Source organism: Juglans microcarpa x Juglans regia, chromosome 2D, assembly GCF_004785595.1.
Source record: "Juglans microcarpa x Juglans regia isolate MS1-56 chromosome 2D, Jm3101_v1.0, whole genome shotgun sequence".
NCBI classification, from domain to species: domain Eukaryota; kingdom Viridiplantae; phylum Streptophyta; class Magnoliopsida; order Fagales; family Juglandaceae; genus Juglans; species Juglans microcarpa x Juglans regia.
Window position 1 is genome coordinate 40170289 of NC_054596.1, and position 20920 is coordinate 40191208.

The following is a 20920-nucleotide window of genomic DNA, read 5'->3' on the forward strand; positions in this document are numbered from 1 at the left end:
ATACAAACATAGCATTAATAATTAAAATTAAAAGTATGCTTGAAGTTATAAGCCGGTTCGAAAACCCAAATTCCACGCCAATTTTGTAATATGATATGAAAAAAAAAAAAAAAAAAAAAAAAAAAAAAACGACGAAATGGTCCATGCAAAACGTACTACATACAGACGCTGCTGGTTGGATGGATGGAATTTCGGATGCGGTACATGACGATGACGTTCGCTCGCAACGAGTCTTTGCAAATGGCAAAGCAGTAGGAGGGGGCCGTCGCCAACGTAACGTTCCCTTTCCCTTATGCTACGCATTTTAGGCAAAGAGAAAAAGCCGGCCCCATCTCAAACCCAATTCCAATTCCAATTCCAATTCTCTCTCAGTCCACTCTCTTCGCTTTTACTTTTCCCAGTTGTTGTTGTCGTTGTAATATATTTTCTTTTCTTTTCTTTTTTCTCCTTTCGTCTACCCAATGCTGTGAAAATACATACAACTCCCATCCATTTGCTTTCCTTTTCTGTGATTCTCATTCCCTACCATTCTCCAAAGCAACAGTTGCTGCCAGATTCGATAATCAAAAACCAAATTCCCTCTGACCAAAGACTTCGCTGCCGGCTATGATGCCAAGGTCTCTGCATTTCGTTGCTAGTTTCCGGTGACTTCTACGGTCACAAATTGGACGAAGTATAGGAGGAAACTGAACAAGAAATGCAAGTGACTCTACTGGGTCTTTCTGGACAGGCCATTGACCCAGACAGCGATAAGAAGAAGAAAAACTCTGAAGAAGAAGAAGAAAAAAAGATGGAGTTGGTGGTCGCGCAGCCTTGTATGGTTGTGGGTCGGATGCGATCCCCAGCCGGGTCCAGGCGCGTGACTCCCACCTCTACGGCCACCGCATCCACCGTAGAAAAGGTACTCCTAAACGGCGACCTCTACATGGGAACGTTATTGGGGAATGCGCCGCACGGGGCCGGCAAATATCTGTGGTCCGATGGCTGCATGTACGAAGGGGAATGGAAGAAAGGCAAAGCAAGCGGCAAAGGTAAATTCTCGTGGCCTTCCGGAGCTACCTACGAAGGGGAATTCAAGTTGGGTCGAATGGAGGGTTACGGCACCTTCATTGGCATCGCTGGGGACACCTACAAAGGCTCATGGGTCGCTGATCGCAAGCACGGCTTCGGCGAGAAGCGCTACGCTAATGGGGATGTATATGAAGGCTCATGGAAATACAATTTGCAGCATGGTGAAGGGAGGTATGTCTGGAGCAATGGGAATGAGTATGCGGGTGAGTGGAAGAACGGGGTTATTTCCGGTAAAGGGGTTTTGATTTGGGCCAATGGGCATAAGTATCAGGGGTATTGGGAGAATGAGGTGCCAAAGGGTAGAGGGGTATTCACTTGGGCTGATGGGAGCAGCAATGCCGGGACTTGGGGTAAGGATTTTCACTTTCATGTCGGTGCTGCTAGGAAGAGGTCGTCGGTGGATGAGGAAAGTGTGGATTTGGATTTCGGGAGGAATGTGAATTTTCCGCGGATTTGTATCTGGGAATTGGATGGAGAGGCTGGGGATATTACTTGTGATATTGTGGATACTGTAGAGGCGTCTATGTTCTATAAGGACGGCAAGGGATGTGGCTACGAAGGTGGTTGTGTCGAGCAGATACCGAAGAGTCCGTGTTTGTTGGCCGATGGCGAGATGAAGAAGCCGGGGCAAATGATATCCAAGGGCCATAAGAACTACGATTTGATGCTTAATCTCCAACTGGGTATCAGGTACTTTCTTGTTTTTCATCTTCAGAAATCTTCTTCATTGACACTTCCAGTTTTGTTTTTGTGGTTTCTTGGGTTATTCGAAAAAAGTTATGATTGTCTAATTGATTTTTACTTGCAGATACACTGTTGGAAAGCATGCATCTATACAGCGGGAGCTGAAGCCAGGGGATTTCGATCCTAGCGAGAAGTTTTGGACAAGGTTTCCACCAGAAGGGTCCAAGTGTACGCCCCCTCATCAATCCGTTGACTTCAGATGGAAGGATTATTGCCCAGTGGTGTTCAGGTATTGATGTTCATATATAAAAACCCTGCTTGTCTCCGTACTTTTCCAGTGTTCGCGCATGATTTGGTTGGGATTGGCAATTTTATGTTCCCATATTGTTGTTAGCTTCCGCATTTGTTGACTTTTCTGTCAAATGGTGTTAACCTTTTTTCCTTTTCTTTGTTTGTTATTTAGACATTTAAGGGAGTTGTTTGCAATAGATCCGGCGGATTACATGCTTGCTATTTGTGGAAATGACGCACTCAGGGAGTTGTCTTCTCCTGGGAAGAGTGGAAGTTTATTCTACCTTACACAAGATGACCGGTTTATGATAAAAACTGTCAAGAAATCTGAAGTCAAGGTTAGTTGCCAGGCCCCTCGGACTTCTTAATTCATTAAATTTGAAAAGAAACAGAACACGCAACTTAGTAAAGCATGCACTCTAGTGACATAGTGGTCAAAAAGTAGTTGGTTACGCATATTAGTTTCCAGCTTTTGCGTTCTTGTAGTTTGAAATACTTTTAATCCACGGTCAATAGATTGTCACCATTAATTTGTCACCATTTTCAGGTGCTTATTAGGATGCTTCCAAGTTACTACCAGCATGTTTATCAGTACAAGAACTCGTTGATAACAAAATTCTTTGGCGTTCATTGTGTTAAACCAGTGGGAGGTCAAAAGGTAATGTTGAAATAGTATTTTTTATTTTTTATTTTTTAAATTTTAAATTTTGTATTTCTTTAATAGTCTGATGCTCGTCTATTGCTAGCATATTTTGATATTTTGATAATTTGGTAACAAATAAACTAGACGCGTTTCATTGTTATGGGCAATCTATTCTGTTCGGAGTACCGAATCCACAAGAGGTTTGATCTTAAAGGCTCTTCTTATGGCCGCACAACTGATAAACCTGAGGAGGAAATAGACGAGACAACAACACTCAAAGACCTTGATTTGAACTACGTGTTTCGCTTGGAATGTTCTTGGTTTCAAGAACTTATCTGGTAATTCTGATATGTTGGATATGCTTGAAAGTCAGTGTTATTGTCCCCCCTTTCCCCAACTGTGTGCATATTTGTGCTCAATTGTTATATGCTTGAAAGTTGATCTTATGTCATTGTTTGTACTCAGGCAAATTGATAGAGACTGTGAATTTTTGGAAGGGGAGAGAATCATGGATTACAGTCTTTTAATTGGTATTCACTTTCGTGATGATTACTCAGGTGATGAGCTGAAGACTTCACTGTTCGATATGCATTCTGGTAATTGTCACCACAAATAAATACAGATTTCGGGAGAACTTTGTTTGGCATTTCTGAAGATTTAACAATGGTATCTTGTGCTTTTTACAGACAGAAGTGATATGCATCATGAAGACACATTCAAGCAAGGATATCATTCAAATAAATTAGAGCTGCGGGATATGGATTGGATTCTGGTGGGCCGGTATGTGTTTTTATTCTTTGTGCTGCTTATTCTCTTATTGTTGGTGCTGAGGATTGCTGTAATTTGCCTGTTAACCAAATCGCTCCAATTTACCTGGTTTGTTTTTGTTTTTTATTGGCACCGGGTGTCCGGCAACAATGTCCCAACTAATCCTGGGGGTGCACAGGCCCTCTGCAAGGAGTTTCCCACAAGTGTACTTCGGGTAATTTAAGGAAAAAATCCCCCAGTCTGATGGCCCCTAAAAATTGTTTCCACCCAAGGGAATTTGAACCTTAGACTAGGACTTGGGGGGAGCATACCAATGTTTTGAATACCGTACCGGACGTCGTACCGGTCAAGGCACTGGAACGAAATATTTCAATACCGATACCGTTTCGGGATAGCATTTCGGGATAATATTTCGGAATAGTCGATATATGAATAAATTATATATATAAATATATATATAAATTATAAATAATCTAGTCTGAATTGGGGGTTAAAAAATAAACTTGTAGTTTGAAAAAATGAAAAAAAAAAAAAAACACAGGCCGAAATATCGGCCGGTACCGGCCGAAATATAGGCTGGTACGGAACAGATATAGTACCTGTACCGGCCGGACGGCCAAAACGAAAAATTTCGGCCGTACCGGCCGGTACGGTATGAAATTTAAAAAAACTATGGAGCATACCCCCAAACACAAGGTCTTTACCACTTGAGCCAACCCCTAGGGGTTGCAATTTACCTGCTTTGTCATTCTAATTACAAGACAAAATACATTATTTTGGGCTATCAGAATTTTTTGCCACCTCTATGCTGTACAAGTTAGTAGGAGAGTACGTATCAAAAAAAAAAAGTTAGTAGGAGAGAATTTGGAGCTGAAAAACTCAAGTGAGGATATAATTAGGGTTATGCTACTTTTACCAGCATACTGGTCTTCTAGCATAGAAGTGCTGGTTATGTTCATAAATCAGATGATTAAGCCCTGTATGCAACAAATTTATTTATGTGAAAATTCATATATATGGCCCATAAGATGCATCTTCTTCACTGCTATGCATGTGCCACATTTTAACTTTAGTGCTTATGGACCTCAGGTTCAACAAGCAGAAACTGCTTCCATGTTAGAGTATCAAACACGCAAAACAATAAAATTTGTGGTCCGGTGCATTTGTTTACCTGCTCCTTTTCTTCTCCCATTTTGAAGTGAGCATATGAGATTATCTCTTTCTATGATTTTAATCTTGTTGGTTGGAATGATTGAAAGTGATTTGAGGGATCTTGGCAAAATTGGTAGTAGCTCGTAGACAAGAGGTGTTTGTGGGGCCTTCATGCTTTCCTAGATAGAAACAGAGCGTTCTCTTTATGAATTGTCTGGTCCATTTCCATTTACTGACTGAGCAATCTGGGATGCATTTGTTTGGTGTTGCAACGTGAGGAGGAAAATGTTCTCTTATCCAGTTCCTTATATTATTTCTAAAAATAAGACTAATTGTTTGAGAAGTTCCTGTAACTTTCACAACCTGATCTGCTTTGTTTCCCACAGAAGAATATTATAACAAGTAGCTATGAAGGTGAATTCTTGGTTATAGACTTTAGCAGTAGTCAAGTGATGATTATGTCCATGATTGACTTGATCTTCATGAAGGATCATGTTCATGGGCTTTTTTGTAGTTCATGAACTTATTATTCTATGCTTTGTGCAACAAAATATTCCAGGGGACCGCTAATCCGGTTAGGGGCAAACATGCCTGCAAGAGCAGAGCGGGTGTCAAGGTTTGGCGTGGATCAGCATTCAGGGAGTGGAAGTAACAATTCAACCCCTTCTTCACAGGGTGGTGGGGAGATCTTTGACGTGATTCTCTTCTTTGGCATCATTGACATTCTTCAAGATTATGATATTAGCAAAAAGCTAGAACATGCCTACAAGTCCTTGCAAGTGGATTCCACCTCCATCTCAGCCGTCGATCCAAAGCTATACTCTAAAAGATTCCGGGAGTTCATACACAGAATTTTTGTGGATGAGAAGTGAATATAAGGTGCAGTTTTGAAAAAACCCATCTTTCAGGTTGTTTAATCTGAGTGGCAGCGCCATGCGGCAGGATGCCTGAATCTCTCCCTGGCCATGAATGCTGCAAATAAGCTGTAAGGGAAATTCAACCATGGCAGCAAAAGAGCTGGGGATGTTAATGGCTAACCTTTTTTTTATAGGACTTGATTAGATAGACAAGGAAGGAGTGGTTGGTTCATGCAAGGATGAATATCAAAAAAGTTTTTGTTTTTTTTTTTTTTTTTTTCCTTTTCTGTGATAAATTTTTGTATTTTGGGTGGGTGGGGTAATTGGGATATATTTAGTATCTGGAAGCAGGTATAGAAAATAGAGAAATGCTCCCAGACTAATGCGGGATTGGATGGATATAATAAAAATGTGTACAGTGGGACAGATGGATATTGGAGTGGAATTGAACAAAAAATGTTATGTTGGCATTACTGAAGAACTTCACTCGTAAAAAAGATGGTTTGCCTGGTCATCAAGAAAGAAAAAGAAGGCCACGACCCTCTCTCTCTCTCTCTCTCTCTCTCATGTGCATTCAAACCTTATCTCTCTCTCTCTCTCTCTCTCTCTCTCTCTCATTTGCATTCAAAGAAAGTGTTGGCATGTTGCTTTCTTAGTCGAATGAGCCATGAAAAGAAGAGAAAAGTGTAGAAAAGAAGATACGGTTGTTTCCTTGGTTCATGATCTTTCTTTGTCACTCATCCTTTCCTTCCTTGAAAATTTGAAAAAGCAGGATAACAGTAATACAGAGTGCCTGTTCTTTTTACTCGTTTTGAACAATGCCAAGATGAAGCAAGGCAGTACGACAAAAGCAATAAAATTTAGAGTTTTGTGGCGGTGGATTGATGGATTGGGGTTCTCTTCACCCAAGATGTCTCTGCTTTGCTTTGCCACATCACTATAAAGTACTGCATACATATAGACGGTCACGAGTTATCTCAATCAGAACGTACCCCCACATTGAAAAAGCACTGAAAATTTGCTGTGAGCCTGTGTGCCTGTGGCCTGCTCTTTGGGCAGTTTCTTTCTTTGCAATTCCTTCACGAAAATACTTTCCAAAAACCACCATTTGGCAGAAATCGATTTGATCAACAATATCAACCAAAGATGTCAAGTTTTTGCCCTTTTCCCTCCCTTTATTTTCCTTCTCTTTTCTTGCTTTTTGCCTCTTTCTTCTATACCTCCAATTTAACAAGATGAATATGCCAAGGGGACAAAAAAAAAAAACACTTATCATTCTCCGTTACAAATGAAATATGTAATAAATAATGGAAAAACTACAAATTAATCCTTGTGATTAAAAAAGCTCTCAAACTTAGTCCCTTGATAAGTTCCATATAACTAATTATTCCATTAGTCTACTTTTAATCCAAAAAAAAAAGGGACACCGTTGTGTCACCTACTTGTCATGTTAGGGTTGTATAGGTGTAAAAAATGCAGTCACATGATAAAATATTTTTACATTAAAACAAAAAAAAATTACAAAATTGAATTTAGATGCTAAATGACAACTTCAATAATTCAAGGGTTTTGTTATGCAACAGTCATTATTCACCTCCACACTCCACACGTGACAATTTTTTCTTTATTTTTTCATAAGGTGTGGAGTGTGCAGTGAATAGTGACTGATGAGGAGAATTATTCATAATTCAAAGGTCATGTTAGACAATGAATGATTCTTTGTAGAGGGGGTTAAATAGTAAAAGTGTAATCCTCTTAAAATATTTTTCTAATGCTTCTGAAAAGGAAAAACAATTAACTTAAGGTTAGACAATTAGTTATTTGCCAATCAACTAAAGTGGTTGTAATTTTAAAATATACACATGTTTTACTTACTACCCCCACTTTAAAGTGGACTTATTATATTTCCTCAAATCTCTCTGTCTCTCTCTTCCATATGTTAATTTATTTTTAATTCCTTATTATTATTATTATTATTGTTAGGCATTGCATGTGCATATGCAGGAGATGGAGGGTGACGCCAAGGGAAATACAGATTCAGACGGGCCGGAAAGCAGCCCGAGTTAGTATGGGTTGTCAAGAGAATAGAGGGCTTTACCAACTCACATGCAGTAAAAGCAAGCTGCGGCCAGCCCAAACCCCATTTTACGTCCGTATATTTTCACTATTTCTTCACTATTTAATTTTTAACGAATAAAATGGGGAGAAATTACAGAAATCAGGTGTCATCGATCTGTACAGAGAGCTGATGACGAAAAACACATTTAGCGAGACCATACACACTGCATTAGATGTTTATAATTGTCAATGTTTTGCATAGTTTTCAAAGGAGAATAATTCTATTTGAAATTTTAAAATTAAAATCTTACGAACTAAATTATACTACGTGAAAGTAGTATTTTCATATGATATTAGAGTAAAAGTCTTGAATTCGAATCCTGACCTTATATTATACTCATTTAATTAAATATTTCACGTGTTGAACCTATTAATTGAGGAATAGATTGGCCTCCACATAAAAAAGAATGTTAAAAATATAATACGAATAATAAAATATCTCTCATTTTATCAACTTAAACTTTTAGAATAAATGATAATTTCACAGTTAACAACTTTTAAAAAGCACTAATCAGGATACAAAATATGAATAACAATAAGATGAAAAAAAATGTTAGGTGCATGGCTGTTCATACACACGGATACACGCAGCTATACTGAAATTATTGTTTATTATAGAACTTTTTTATTTACTGTTAAGAGAAAAAAAAAAAAAAAAAAAGCGTGGTACGAGTATATTTTATTTATTTATATACCATCGCAATTACAATAATTTTACTGTATCTTTAGCTGTCCGTGCATGAAACAACATTCGTGTAATAAACAAGAAATTTGTGTAACGGTGTAGATGGTTCGATCTCATCTTCATATAAATAATATTTGGGATACGAAAGCCCCATAAAATCAATATCTCTTTCCTCGTAAATATAGAAAGCAGGTTCCTTCAATCTTCGAGTCTTACTTCCATGTATGTATATAAATGTTTGACTGGCTCTTGGATTTACTTTGTAATGGACATATATACCCCAACACCTTTTTTAAGTACTATTTTGTTATCTAGTTTTTTTATTTTTTTTTTTGAATTTAGATTAAGAAATTTTGAATATAATCTTTTTTTATAATTAAAAGAAAATAAATTTAATCAACTAACGTAATCATGTAATTTAATTAAAAATAAATTTAATTTTATAAAAATTAACTCAAAAAATAAAAGAATGTCAATTTTTATAAATTTTTATTTATTTATAATTAAATTATAAAATCCCATCAATTAATTAAATTTATTTTCTTTTTGATTATATAATAAAGTTATGTTCTCAAATAGTAAAAGAAAAAAATAACAGAATAATAAGTTAATAATAAATAAAGTGTATTATTACCCTGTTTGCATACAGTTAGAATGATTAAATAATAAGTTGAATTATCGTATGTAATATTTTATTTATTTTTATAATAAATTTTAATATATATATATATATATATATATATTCTTGCACCCTAACCTATACGTTGCCACCGCCGTCCTATAAGGTGTAATATTTTATTAAGTTGAATAATTTTCAACGTCAATATAGGAAGCGTTGCATTAACTGCACGCTCGGTTCTTTACATTTTTTGTCAGAATTCTGTAGAGTAAGTTAAAGAGAAATAAATAAATAAATTTTTTTTAAAAAAAATAAATAAATATATAAATTAAGTTTTACAAGATTTATAGTTGCTTTTTTTTAAATAAACATAATGAATTTATTTCTCAAAATATTCAACCATTACATAACATTTCAGAATCTCAGATGATACGAAACTAGAATTCCATAGAACATTGTCTACCCTCTGTAGTCAAAGCCAACTTAGGAAGATGGTGTGCAATTGCACACCATTACATTCTTTCAAGATGAAATTAATATCCAATTAGGACTAGTTTTAAAAGCACTCTTAAGATTGATTTGGTTACCCAGTTAAGATAAAATAAGATGTTTTGTTGAAAGTTGAATAAAATATTGTTATAATATAAATTTTTAATATATTTTTTTAAAGATTTTAAAAAGTTAAATTATTTATTATATTTTATATAAAAATTTAAAAAAATTATAATAATTATATGAGATAAGATTATTTGATTTTGCCTAACTAAACTAGTCCTTAACATCTTCGATGATATGTCAATACCAGATCCAGTTTTATTCTTAATTTTGAACTGCCATAACGACTATTTGTGCATCCCCTCCAGACATAATCTTGTTGAGACCCAAATCTGTACACAACTCTACTGCTTTTCACAGTACTAAACTTTTTCTGCAATAACTGTTTGAGCCACCATAAAAATTTGATCACAAGAAGTTGCCATAACTTCTCCCCTACTACTCTTGATTATAATGCCCATTCCAACTTTCTGATTTTTAAAATGAAAAAATCTAATTGTAAGCAATTCTGTGTATTAATATACGTACCTTTTTAATATGATTAGTTAGAAAATAGACTTTATTAAAAATAATACTAATTTAAATTTAGAATATGAAGGTAATAATATTAATACGTAAATTGGTACGCAAACTTGCTTAGACATAGTAAAACTCTTTCAAAATTCAATAAGTGCTTGGGCCTTAATAAAATATTTATCTGACTCTTTCCAAGACTGCTTCTCTTTTACTTTTAGGCAAGTTTGAGAGGTGAGATGAGAATTTTATATCTTGTTTGAGAGTTTAAAATATTGTGTTTTAATATTATTATTGTTTTAAAATTTGAAAAATGTGAATTGAGATTTGAAAAAATTGAATTATTTATTATATTTTGTATGAAGATTTAAAAAATGTATAATGATGAGATGAGATGAGATGAGATGAGATGATAATTTTGTGTCCCATCCCACCCCCAAACCTGCTTTTAAGTCTTCCCCTCACTAGTTTTCTTCACATCTATCTCTTTCTGAGCTTCCTAAAATATCTATGATTGTCGAAGTTCAATAAATTCTATAAAGTTCAATTTTTTATTTTTTTTATATGTTTATGTCTTTCACATTCTAAATCAAATAATTTGGACAATAACTTTAAAAAATCTAACTCCATGTTTGAGGTTGCGGTATAAAATATGGCTTATAATTTTAGGTTTTATAGCTTATAGTTTAAGTAATAAGTTATACGATTAAAAAATTATTTATTGTTTAATAATCATATATTTAAAACACTTTCAAATATGTTACATTTGTTTGAAATAAATTTTAAAAAATATTTATAAGGTAGAAATAACAATTATTTGATTTTTTTTTAAAATTATGACCGTATATTTAAAAGTTTAAAAATTATAATTATATGAAGTTGTATGAGTATTTTTACCCATTGACAATATTTTTAAAATTCAAACTACATTCAGGATTATCCAAAAAAATATATTTGAAGAAAATACTTAAATATATAACACGCAAATGGCATTTTTTTCTATTAAAAAGTTTTTAAAGTTATTTAAATACTTTTTAGAATTCCTAACGCAAACCCCATACAGGCCTAAATCTTATGTTCTAAATTTTGAAAAAAAATTATACTTATCATCCACTACACTATACAAAAATATACAATTTATCGTATTTGTTATTCTTTTTAAATACATACATAATAATGTGTAAATATTCGTGTTTTAATAAATAGATAAAATGATAAATTACATATTGTTGTATGGTACGAGAATAATAAGTAATATTTCTTTATCCTAAATTCAAATCCAAATTTTAGTATATAATCTAAATAAGAGGTTTAAATTATAGAGACCAAAATCTGAATTCTGAATCCAATTTGGGCCACAGGTGTTTCAATTAATTAAAACCTCGGTGCTCCAATTTGGGCCACAGGTGTTTTATATTGGCAATTGAGAGACACGTAACGCTAATCCGATGGATCTAGTCCCGTAGTCAACTCCTGTCCGGTGAATGTGGGACCAGCGTGACGTTTTTTTTTTCTTCTCGGCAAATAAGTATTTTATAGATAAATTAATAGATACAAAATATAAGTTGAGTGGGGTGAAAATCTCTTATAGTCTTCTCAAAACCAACACACGTTATAACATAGAAGTAAGAAAATAAAAAATGGTGATTTTTAAGGCAACAATTTCGTCTTTCCACGTCAATTATTGTATATTTATTTTAAGAGTTTTGCTATATATCAACTATTATTTATTTCTATATTTGACGGTTTTTTTTTCATAAGATGTAGAGTATAAAATAGTGAATAACAGCTGTGAGAATAATTATTATTATTTTAAATGTGTGATCATAGTAATTTTTTTAATAAGATTAATTTTATTTATTTATGTATTCTTTAAATACGTGAAAAGCGCATACTTTTTTAATATGAGACTGAAAACATTTAACATGACATGTAAATCCAATACAAAGTTAAAAAGTTGGAGCTTACTAAAATGCGATTGTTAAAACAAATAAACTGAATTAGACAATAATAAGAATGGATCAATTACGAGTCAAACTTGCAAAGCTTTAACTTATTTGCTAGCAGTTAATCCTAAGATATTTTAGTTTTACCACACGGATTCTTAAATTCTCATCATTCATTTCACTTTAAATAAAATCATATGCTATATATGATGTTAGCTTCAATAAGATCCCACGATTTAATATGAAAATAATATTTGAAATTAAAAAAATAAATCATGCATCATGGAATAATAAATATAGAACTTTGCTCCAAGGAAAAACCTTTATGATAAAAGTTTGGATAATGCTACAGCCCTTGCTGGGGCTTCCTGCTAGGAGCTCTCATTAGGGTGTAGAATTGTTTTACATGTGTTTTTTTTAAGTTATTTTTTATATAAATTTTTTAATATTTTTTGATATTTTAAAAAAATAAAATAAATTTAGAATATCATTAAAAATACACTTTCTTAATCAGAAAGTAAAAAAAAAATCATTAAAAAATACTTATTTAATCACGAAGTAATATAAAAAATCATAAATATTTTTTTATTTTACTTCATGATTAAGAAAATATTTTTTAATAATATTATGATTTTTTTTATTTTTTTAAAATATTTTAAATTATTAAAAAAATCTATATAAAAAAAAAACTTAAAAAAACATATAAAAATACACAACTAAACCCAAGTGGGAGCTCCCAGCGGGAGATAAAGCATTTTCCTAAAAGTTTTATAGCTTCCAAGAATGAATTGTCTATACATGAACAAGAAGCTCAATACCAACAGCAATATGTTCGAATATAAAAAAAAAAAAAATAGAGAAAATTGTTTGAGGTTCATTTTTGGTAGGAGCAATTATTTAAATAATGATTATCGAAATATAAATAGAAAAGTAATTTAGTTCATTTTTTTAAAAATAAATTATACGTTAAAATGGTTTTTATTATAAAATATATTAAATTTATAACTTTTTTATAAATATAACATTTCTCTTAATTTTATTATATCAACCATTTTACAAAATTTTGTAAATTTTAATGCATTTATAGTAAAATAATTCTATTCATCATTTAAATTTTATCATTATTTTTTTATTTTTATGATGTGATATTAAATTATTAAAAATTATTTATTATATTATATTTATAAAATTATTAATTTTTGAGAAAATAATAAAAAGATAGATGATAAATAAAATTTTTGAACAGAGGAATAGGAGGCAGTAGGCATGGTATCAAATGCAGTAGGACCTGCTGGCAGAGGCTGTGCAGACTGCGGAGTGTCTTAAAAAATAGTTCTGACAAAATTTTACGTTAGTGTATACAAGCACGTAATGGTGTTATTTTTTTATTTTTTTTTCTATAATAATTATTATTATTATATTAAAAGTGAAAGAGACAGAGTAGAATGGAGAAAAGGGAGTGAACACAAAAAGTTGCAGAATCCCATCCACCCACTACGCTACGTCTACGTTTGCGCCGCACGCTCGGGCGGACAATCCAAAAAAACCTCGACCAGACACAACCCATGAAGTACCATACCGACGTGCACTTACAGCTACTACTGCTTCTTCGGCTCTTTCACTTTTTTTCTTCTTCTTCTTCTGTCTCTTTTGTGGAATTTGATATTGTTTTGGCGGGAACCCGGAAGTCCGGAGCGGCGGCATTATGGAGAGAGGTGAATCGCCAGAGGCGTTGAGAATAGGTGGGGACGACTATTCTTCTTCTCCTTCTCCTTCTTCTTCTTCATCTGCCGAGTCGAGCTTTCATGAGCTGGACGATGTCTTCCTGCAGGTATTTTGTTTCTTCCCTTCAATGTCTGTTTCTTCCTTTAAAAAAAAAAAAAAAAAAAATTCTCTGTCTATGTGCGCTTTTGCAAGAGAAATAATAATTGGATGATGAACTTTTGACCGAAAGTGAAGGCTCAAAATCGGATTGGATTTCTGTGCTTTGGCTATACTGAAGCCCATTAGCTTCAGTAAGCACTTAGCAAGTGTTGTGGATGTAGACTTTAAAGTTGAGTACATAATCTGATCCTAACCAAGGAGTTTTTTTTTTCAATCCAGAACATTTGTTCATATTCTGGGCTCCCGTGAAATATTTGTTTGTCAATGCATTAATTGTTGCTGATTCATTATTGTTTAGAATGCGACCCAAAATTCTCCCTTGCCTTTTGTTCTTCCTAACATGTTCACTTTTATGGTAATATACAGACCCAAACAAGAATATGGCTTGGGGAAGTCTTGCAGATAAGATTGGATGAGAAGATGGCTGTTTCTGATTTACTTGCTGACGGGGAATTGCTGTATGGTCTTGCTTATTTCTCTTTTATATAAATCTTCTTTTGTTTAGTGGGTTTCGGGAATTACATGTAAAGTTTGCCTTTTCACACCTTATACAAGGTAGAAAAGCTTCTCCACGTCCCCCCTTTCCCCTTTTGGCCCTCTTTTCCGAAGATACAAGTTGATTACACGGTTAAGCAAAGCTTTCATTGATAAATATACATTGTACACCCCTGGTGGTTGGCTCAAGTGGTAAAACCCTTGGTCTTAGTAGTATGCTCCATTTAGGTATAAGGATCGAATCCTCTTGGATGCAAATAATTTCTAGAGTCTATCGGATTGAGGGAACTTCCCCTTGAATTACCCAAGGTGCACTTGCTGGAAACTCCTTGCCAAGGACCTGTGCATCCCCCGGGATTATTTGGAACTTTGTTCTTTCACACCCGGTTCTAAAAAAATATACGGTGTAACACAACATGTTTGAGAATAAATTCCAAGAAGATGGGGTACTCGGGAAAAAAAAAAGGAAACAGAATTTGTAATAATGTTGTCCACGATGTAAAGATTTTCAACTCTGACACGATATAGCTATTGTGAAGTATTTATTTAAATGACCTAGTTTTTTTAGTTATATTGTCATTCTTTTATATTTTGTTTTGAATAGTTTAGCCTTTTTTTTTATAGGTTTGAAGTGTCAAAAGTTGTATGGAAGATGCTGTTGACACAGCATATGGAGCCAAGACATTTAAAGTCATATAGAAACGAGCCATTTGCTTCTAGGAAGACCAGCGGGAGATATATGCCTTATTCCAATGTTGATTCGTTTTTGAAGGTAAACTTGGCATTGAGCCTCTCCTTTGTAGATAATTTTATCTTTTGGCATAAGAGAATAGCACTATTAGTTAATTGCATATTTTTTGTGTCCGATTCAGAATGCATACTTATAGTATATAGGAACTGGTAACAGATAAGGTCTCCAACTTATCAAAAATAAATAAATATATAAGATTTTCAAACAGAGAAAGAATGAATGCCAAGGCTTAGGAAGCAGTAGGAAATCAAGAGGAAAAAGATTCTTAACTTTGTTACTTACCTTTAATTATAAAAACAAAAAAAAAAAACTTTGTTACTTACCTTCTAATATTTTCCCTATGATTTGACCAGCTTTGAATCGCAGAGTATGGGGGAAACAATGTCAGCCCTGCTTTGTTGGGCTGTTTAGCCAATATGCCTGAGATTAGGAAGTTGATTTCAAAATTCTTCAAATTCTTGGTTATTTGAAAATGTGACCATGCTTGTCATATTTTTGTCTAAATCATTTACATGGTCGCAGCCTTCCAATGCACTTTTTATGGCAAGTCTTCCTATAAGAATGTTTTTTGATAAGTAAAGTCTTCCTATAAGAATGTGCCTGCTATATAGTTCCGTAACCAAGAAAATGGCCCATGTCTTAAAGCACTTCACAGAAGAAATTCAATACGGGTACTTTATTTGACGGCCATGCAAGGAATAGAATTGACTTTCCATATTGACTAATTTCAAGGGAAAAATATAATTTACATGAGGGCATATACTATAGAGCATGTTCTTCTATCTAAATGAAAAACTAAGCATTCTAGGTTAAGCATGTGCATGGAGTTTGCTTTTCTTGAGGACATATCTTGAGGTTGTTCTTGATTGCCTTGCAACTAAAATTGAATTAAAAGGGCTTTTAAGATCTTACCAGAACCAGACCATATCAGCTTGAGCACTGAACTAAACCAACTGCATGCTCAGGTTATTTCAGTTACTGGGTTACCTTTCCCAGGTGGCGCATTACTATTCAGAGTCATGCCTCTGTATTTTTAGAAGTTTCATTTAACTGTCTTATTAGACAACAGGTTAGGTATTAGACATTGTAACCTCAGCTAGTCCTAAAACTTTTTATGAGAACCAAATCAATGCTACTCCCATGTAGAACCCTTGCAGCGAAGTTAGTATCATTTTCTTTCTAGGAAAGACTTTAGAGAAGTCACCAAAGCTACTGGTATCAAAACAACTGGCTGACACTGCATTCCGTTCTTGCAAGTACCATTGAACTCGAAATTATAACATCACTCATTCTTCAGTTCATTATTTCTTCATTGGCGTGACTTTGCTGCTCTGGAAAGTGAATTCATATATGAATTTAATCAAGGTTTTGAGCTCGCAAAAAAAATTATGAACCTATTAATTATTCTAATAATATGAAGTATAAATGTAATCTTCTGATTTAATGTATCAGTTGACTTGGAGTATTCTACTTTGTTGTTTTCCAATATGTTGCTTTACTTCTAAATTCTGTAGATCTGCAAAATTTTGGGTCTGGCTGGCATTGACCTCCTCTCCATCAGACGTTGTTGAGAAAAGAGATACTCGAAAAGTTTGTATCTGCATACGATCTTTCTCAAGGAAAGCAAGGTCTAAACATCTACGTGTAAGAATTTTATTCTTAACATGTAGTCCCATAATTCACTTAATGTCCTATTCCATATTCAGTTGGCAGTACTAGAAGAATGATTTTGGAGAAATATCATGACAGGTTCCAGATTTTGATATTGTCACGTATACAGTAGCTATGTCCACGGATATGGTTGGGTGCATTAGGAGAAGCTGGGAGCCAAGACAGTGCAGCCTTTTGAACTCTTCTACTTACAACTTGCATAAAGATTCAAGCGAGAAATTCAGGCAGGTAAGTCAATGTTGCTTTTATCTTCCAATTAGTATATGCTAGAGGAGAAACAACATACGATCTGGACTCTTTTTAGAGCTTCTATTTATTAAAAAATCTTGATATCTGTTGTCAATAAAAAAAAATCCTGATATCTGTTGCTTTAATTGCTTCATGCCTCCACCATAGGAAAATCCAATTGTCAACTTGGCAATAAATTATGATATGCATTCAGAGGAGTTCGATGGCACTGAAAGCAATCAAACAGTAACTAAAAGTGATTGCTTATTAACAAAGCTATGTTATGATACCACATTGAAGGTGAATTCCGATTCAGAAAGATGCAGAGAGGTATTTACGGTGGTTAAACATGATACTTTGGCAGAACATATATTGCAATTAAATATTCAAAACCAAGAGAAGAGTGATTGTTCACATTGTCAATTTGAATCGGACTGCACAACTGAATCAGTGGGAGAACCAGTGGGATCTTTTTCCACACAAAATGGGGAGCATAGTCATCAGCTGAATAGTTTGTTATCACCATTCTCCATTGATTCACAGATCCAATTTAGTGGCAGAGCTTCTCATGTCAGAAGTCTAGTCAAAGAAAGCAATGAAATTGATGGACGGGGCTTGATTTATAGCACTTACCACCTGGGATATGATGCTTCCATTATAGAGGATTCTATAAATGGCTACACACCACCAGGAAGTTCTTTTTCTAACTCGTTGGAGATATCAGGTTTGCTTTGCCATACGACTGACAGCAGTGACACTGTAGTGTATAATGGGGAGCATGGTTTTCTTGATGCATCCTCTAGTATTGGTTCTCATTGCTCAAATTCGACCCCAGGGATTTTTGAAAATGGATCTAGGAGGAGACTTGTTGACATTTTTGATGCGGAAGTATCATCTGATGCCAGCACGAGCTCTGTACGAGGTGCAGTGTTGAACTTGGATCTGGATGATCGATTGGATAAGGAAGATAATCCTAAGACTTTCCAGTTCCCTGAATTGCAGGATGAAGAGGCTGGCTTCTTGAACAAGAAAACTACTAAAGGATACACATCACAGGACATTGTCAAATATGAGACCAAGGTGCACCGTTCTACTGATTCTGAAAATGTATGTTTTTGCACGGAACTTGAGGACAACAGCTCCTCTACCAAGCTTTTCCTGCCATACCCAGACCAACTAAACGTGACTGGTCATCCAGACCATGTATTTGCACATGACAATGGCACCTGCATGTCTCTTGTGAATTCAGATGTTGTATCTAAGGAAGACCTACTGCCTCAAATAGAATCATTGAAAAATGTGAATTGTACGCTGTCATGTCAATCTCATCCTGCTTTTGACTTTCATAATTGGGACATTAAAGGCAAATTTGCATCTGCTATGGTATTGAATGAATATTCTGGTCATGGAGCTTCTCCAGTGTCTGTTTCCCTTGAGAAAACTATCAGTCGTACGCCAACTGAAGCTTCATTAGATGCTTTCTGCCTCAAGGATATGAAAAGTGTGGTTGATGATAATGACAAGGAGATATGTAGTTCAATTGTGGTTAATTTGGACTCTAATGTTAAGAAACATCAAAATAAGTTTTCTCAGGGAGTTTGTCTTGCTAATATCCTTGACAGAGCACATGACGATTTAAACACTTCACCAAATATTGTAGCTGTTGATCTGAGCAAATCAAGTAGTATGGGAGATGGTAGTTGTTTTCAGAATCAAGAAATAACCATTGGAGATATTGGAGCTCAAATTAAATGCACACCAGCTATTGTGACAGTGAATAACCCTTCTGCCCATTATAATTCTGTCATACCTGCCAATCCTAGAGAACCCACATTGGATAATAATTCCTTCTTAACCGTTGAATGTCCAGAAAATGTAGTTAAAAAGAGTCATCAAGCATGCACGTATCTCAATGATTGTCTTCACTGTGCAGAACATATTGACAAGGTGCACAGCCAGGTACTCGAGTTTTTTCAGTTTTTTGGTCTCTTTTCGTTGCTATCATTCTCAAGTGGGTATGATAATTCATTCTTATGTGCGAAGTCTATTCTCTTTTTCCAACCTATGTTCTACTGTTACACAGGATGCAATAATTGATGGAAAGGTGGATACATCAGCAGTTGAGGATTTAGACAGAATGAAGCATGCGAATGTAGGGACACCAAAGTCCAAGCCCTATAAAAGACTACTGCTGAAATCAGTTTTAGGGGGTACCGCTGCTTTTGGCTTATTGTTTCTCTTGTTCCAACTCAGGTTTGAGTGAATATTGAGTAGCTTTGACTGTGAATTGAATATGTTTGTTAGTGCTTGGGTCTCTTACATGGGCTTCCTCTTTGATGTTTCCTGATTTCCTTGACAGTAGAGTTCACAGAGAGAAAGGAGGAGAATCAAGTGGGGACACTCGTCAGATATGGAAAGCAAATGGCAGAGAATTCTCATCGCGAAAGGGACGTAAGGGAAGCAAAGCTAATGGGATTTATCCAGCTGAAAAGCTCAAATTTGGAGATTAGACGTATCTACAAGACAGAGGGTGTTAAATTGTTCAAAGATCGTTCCACAATCAGATGGAAGAGGATCTAGAAGCCAAGATGATGGCTGATGGCTAGTCCTTCACAAATCATAATGCATGTTGCTCATGCTAGACGTGGTACTGGTGAGAGGCTGAAATATATAGGAATGGCCCAACCGGGTGCCCAAGTTGTGAAAGAACGAGGGAGATTAAATCTAGTCCATACCCGTCCTCATCCTTGATAAAAATAGAAATGTTACAGGTAGGGATTCTTCTGTCATCCATCGGTGGGAGACAGAGTATGCCATTTACAAAAGACAAATTTTGCAGGTTCATTTTTATTTTTAATTCCTGTGCTTGTTGCATAGAAACATTCATCCTCTTCAATTAACTTTGTTTTACAGAGATAGATACTATTCATTTTGCTTGAAATACAGATGATCATTGTCCCAACTCTACAGTTTAAAAATTTAATGCATTATGTTAAATTGTCAGAAATTATGCTCATGCAGTGGTGGAACCGATTCATTCTTCTTCTTTTTAATTTTCTGTCTACAAAAACCAACCTTGATTGTAATTTGTAGTTATTTCTAGACACAACAAACATTGTTCATCTCATTGTCCACCTCTTATTCTATTACAAGAAAAATATTAATGTTCTTTCTCCAAGGAGAGCAAAAGAGAGGTATTCTGCTTTTTACCTGTATTTTGGGAGTTGAATTATTGTTTTAAATTATATTAGGGGGCCAAAACCTTTTTTATTTGTTGATGATTTTTTAAGATAGGGTGAGATTTCTAAAATCCATGCCCCCCCTCTCCTTTCAAGATCCCATTTGATATTGATTGAATTTGAGTAGTGTTATGAAAAGGTGTATGGACTTTTAATTATGAGAAATAATATTTGCAGTCGTGTAGTGCACAAACGCCTTACAATCCCTTTGAAAAGAACTAGTAAATACAGAATTTACATAAAAAAATTAATTAATTTTTTAATAGTAGACTCTATTCTACATGTACGTTGCATTACTCTTTAAGTATATGTTGTCAAATATGGGTAAAGATTACATCAGAAAATGACTTTTAAAAGGTTTTCTATAGACTAGTGTGGACACCTGTTAGTTGCTAGGAAACCAAAAATCAGTCAGAACCTATAACAAGAAGGAAAAAAAAAAAGTTCTCATTCCAACAATTTACTTATTTTTATAGACCCATCCTCTCTCTCTCCTTTTATAAGTCTTATATTCGTTTAAAAGAAAATTAAATTTGGGGCTTAAAACTTTAAAGTTAAAATGGACCATAGCACTTAAGAAAGGTAGTAGGTGGACTCCTTTATAGGAAACAACCTTGCCCATAAATATCATTCAATACATAATAATGCTGTTCTTCATATTTTTATATTATCCTTTTATGCAGCAATAAATGATTGATATATTATTTGATACTACATCAAACAAAAATAAAATAATAATAACTAAAATAA

General features: G+C 34.4%; 2 protein-coding genes across 4 annotated transcripts; both read left to right on the top strand.

Moving 5' to 3' along the window:
* The first annotated feature begins 216 nt into the window (after positions 1–216).
* LOC121248935 (phosphatidylinositol 4-phosphate 5-kinase 2-like) lies at positions 217–6019 on the top strand. Its single transcript, XM_041147549.1, has 8 exons — positions 217–1761; positions 1880–2044; positions 2219–2384; positions 2594–2704; positions 2834–3027; positions 3155–3285; positions 3376–3469; positions 5169–6019. Exons 1-8 carry the CDS (start codon positions 698–700, stop codon positions 5479–5481), a joined length of 2238 nt encoding a protein of 745 aa, XP_041003483.1. The 5' UTR covers positions 217–697; the 3' UTR covers positions 5482–6019.
* A 7353-nt stretch (positions 6020–13372) lies between these two features.
* Positions 13373–19893, top strand: LOC121248936. 3 transcript variants are annotated; one of them, XM_041147550.1, is made up of 8 exons: positions 13373–13733; positions 14153–14244; positions 14906–15053; positions 16547–16676; positions 16782–16931; positions 17100–18890; positions 19015–19184; positions 19291–19893. In XM_041147550.1, the coding sequence occupies exons 5-8, from the start codon at positions 16818–16820 to the stop codon at positions 19439–19441; spliced, it is 2226 nt and encodes a 741-aa protein (XP_041003484.1). In that variant the 5' UTR covers positions 13373–13733; positions 14153–14244; positions 14906–15053; positions 16547–16676; positions 16782–16817; the 3' UTR covers positions 19442–19893. The 3 variants fall into 3 exon arrangements, with proteins under 3 accessions (XP_041003484.1, XP_041003485.1, XP_041003486.1); XM_041147551.1 differs by having other exon boundaries at positions 16594–16676; XM_041147552.1 differs by having other exon boundaries at positions 13376–13733; positions 19294–19893.
* Positions 19894–20920: the final 1027 nt, after the last annotated feature.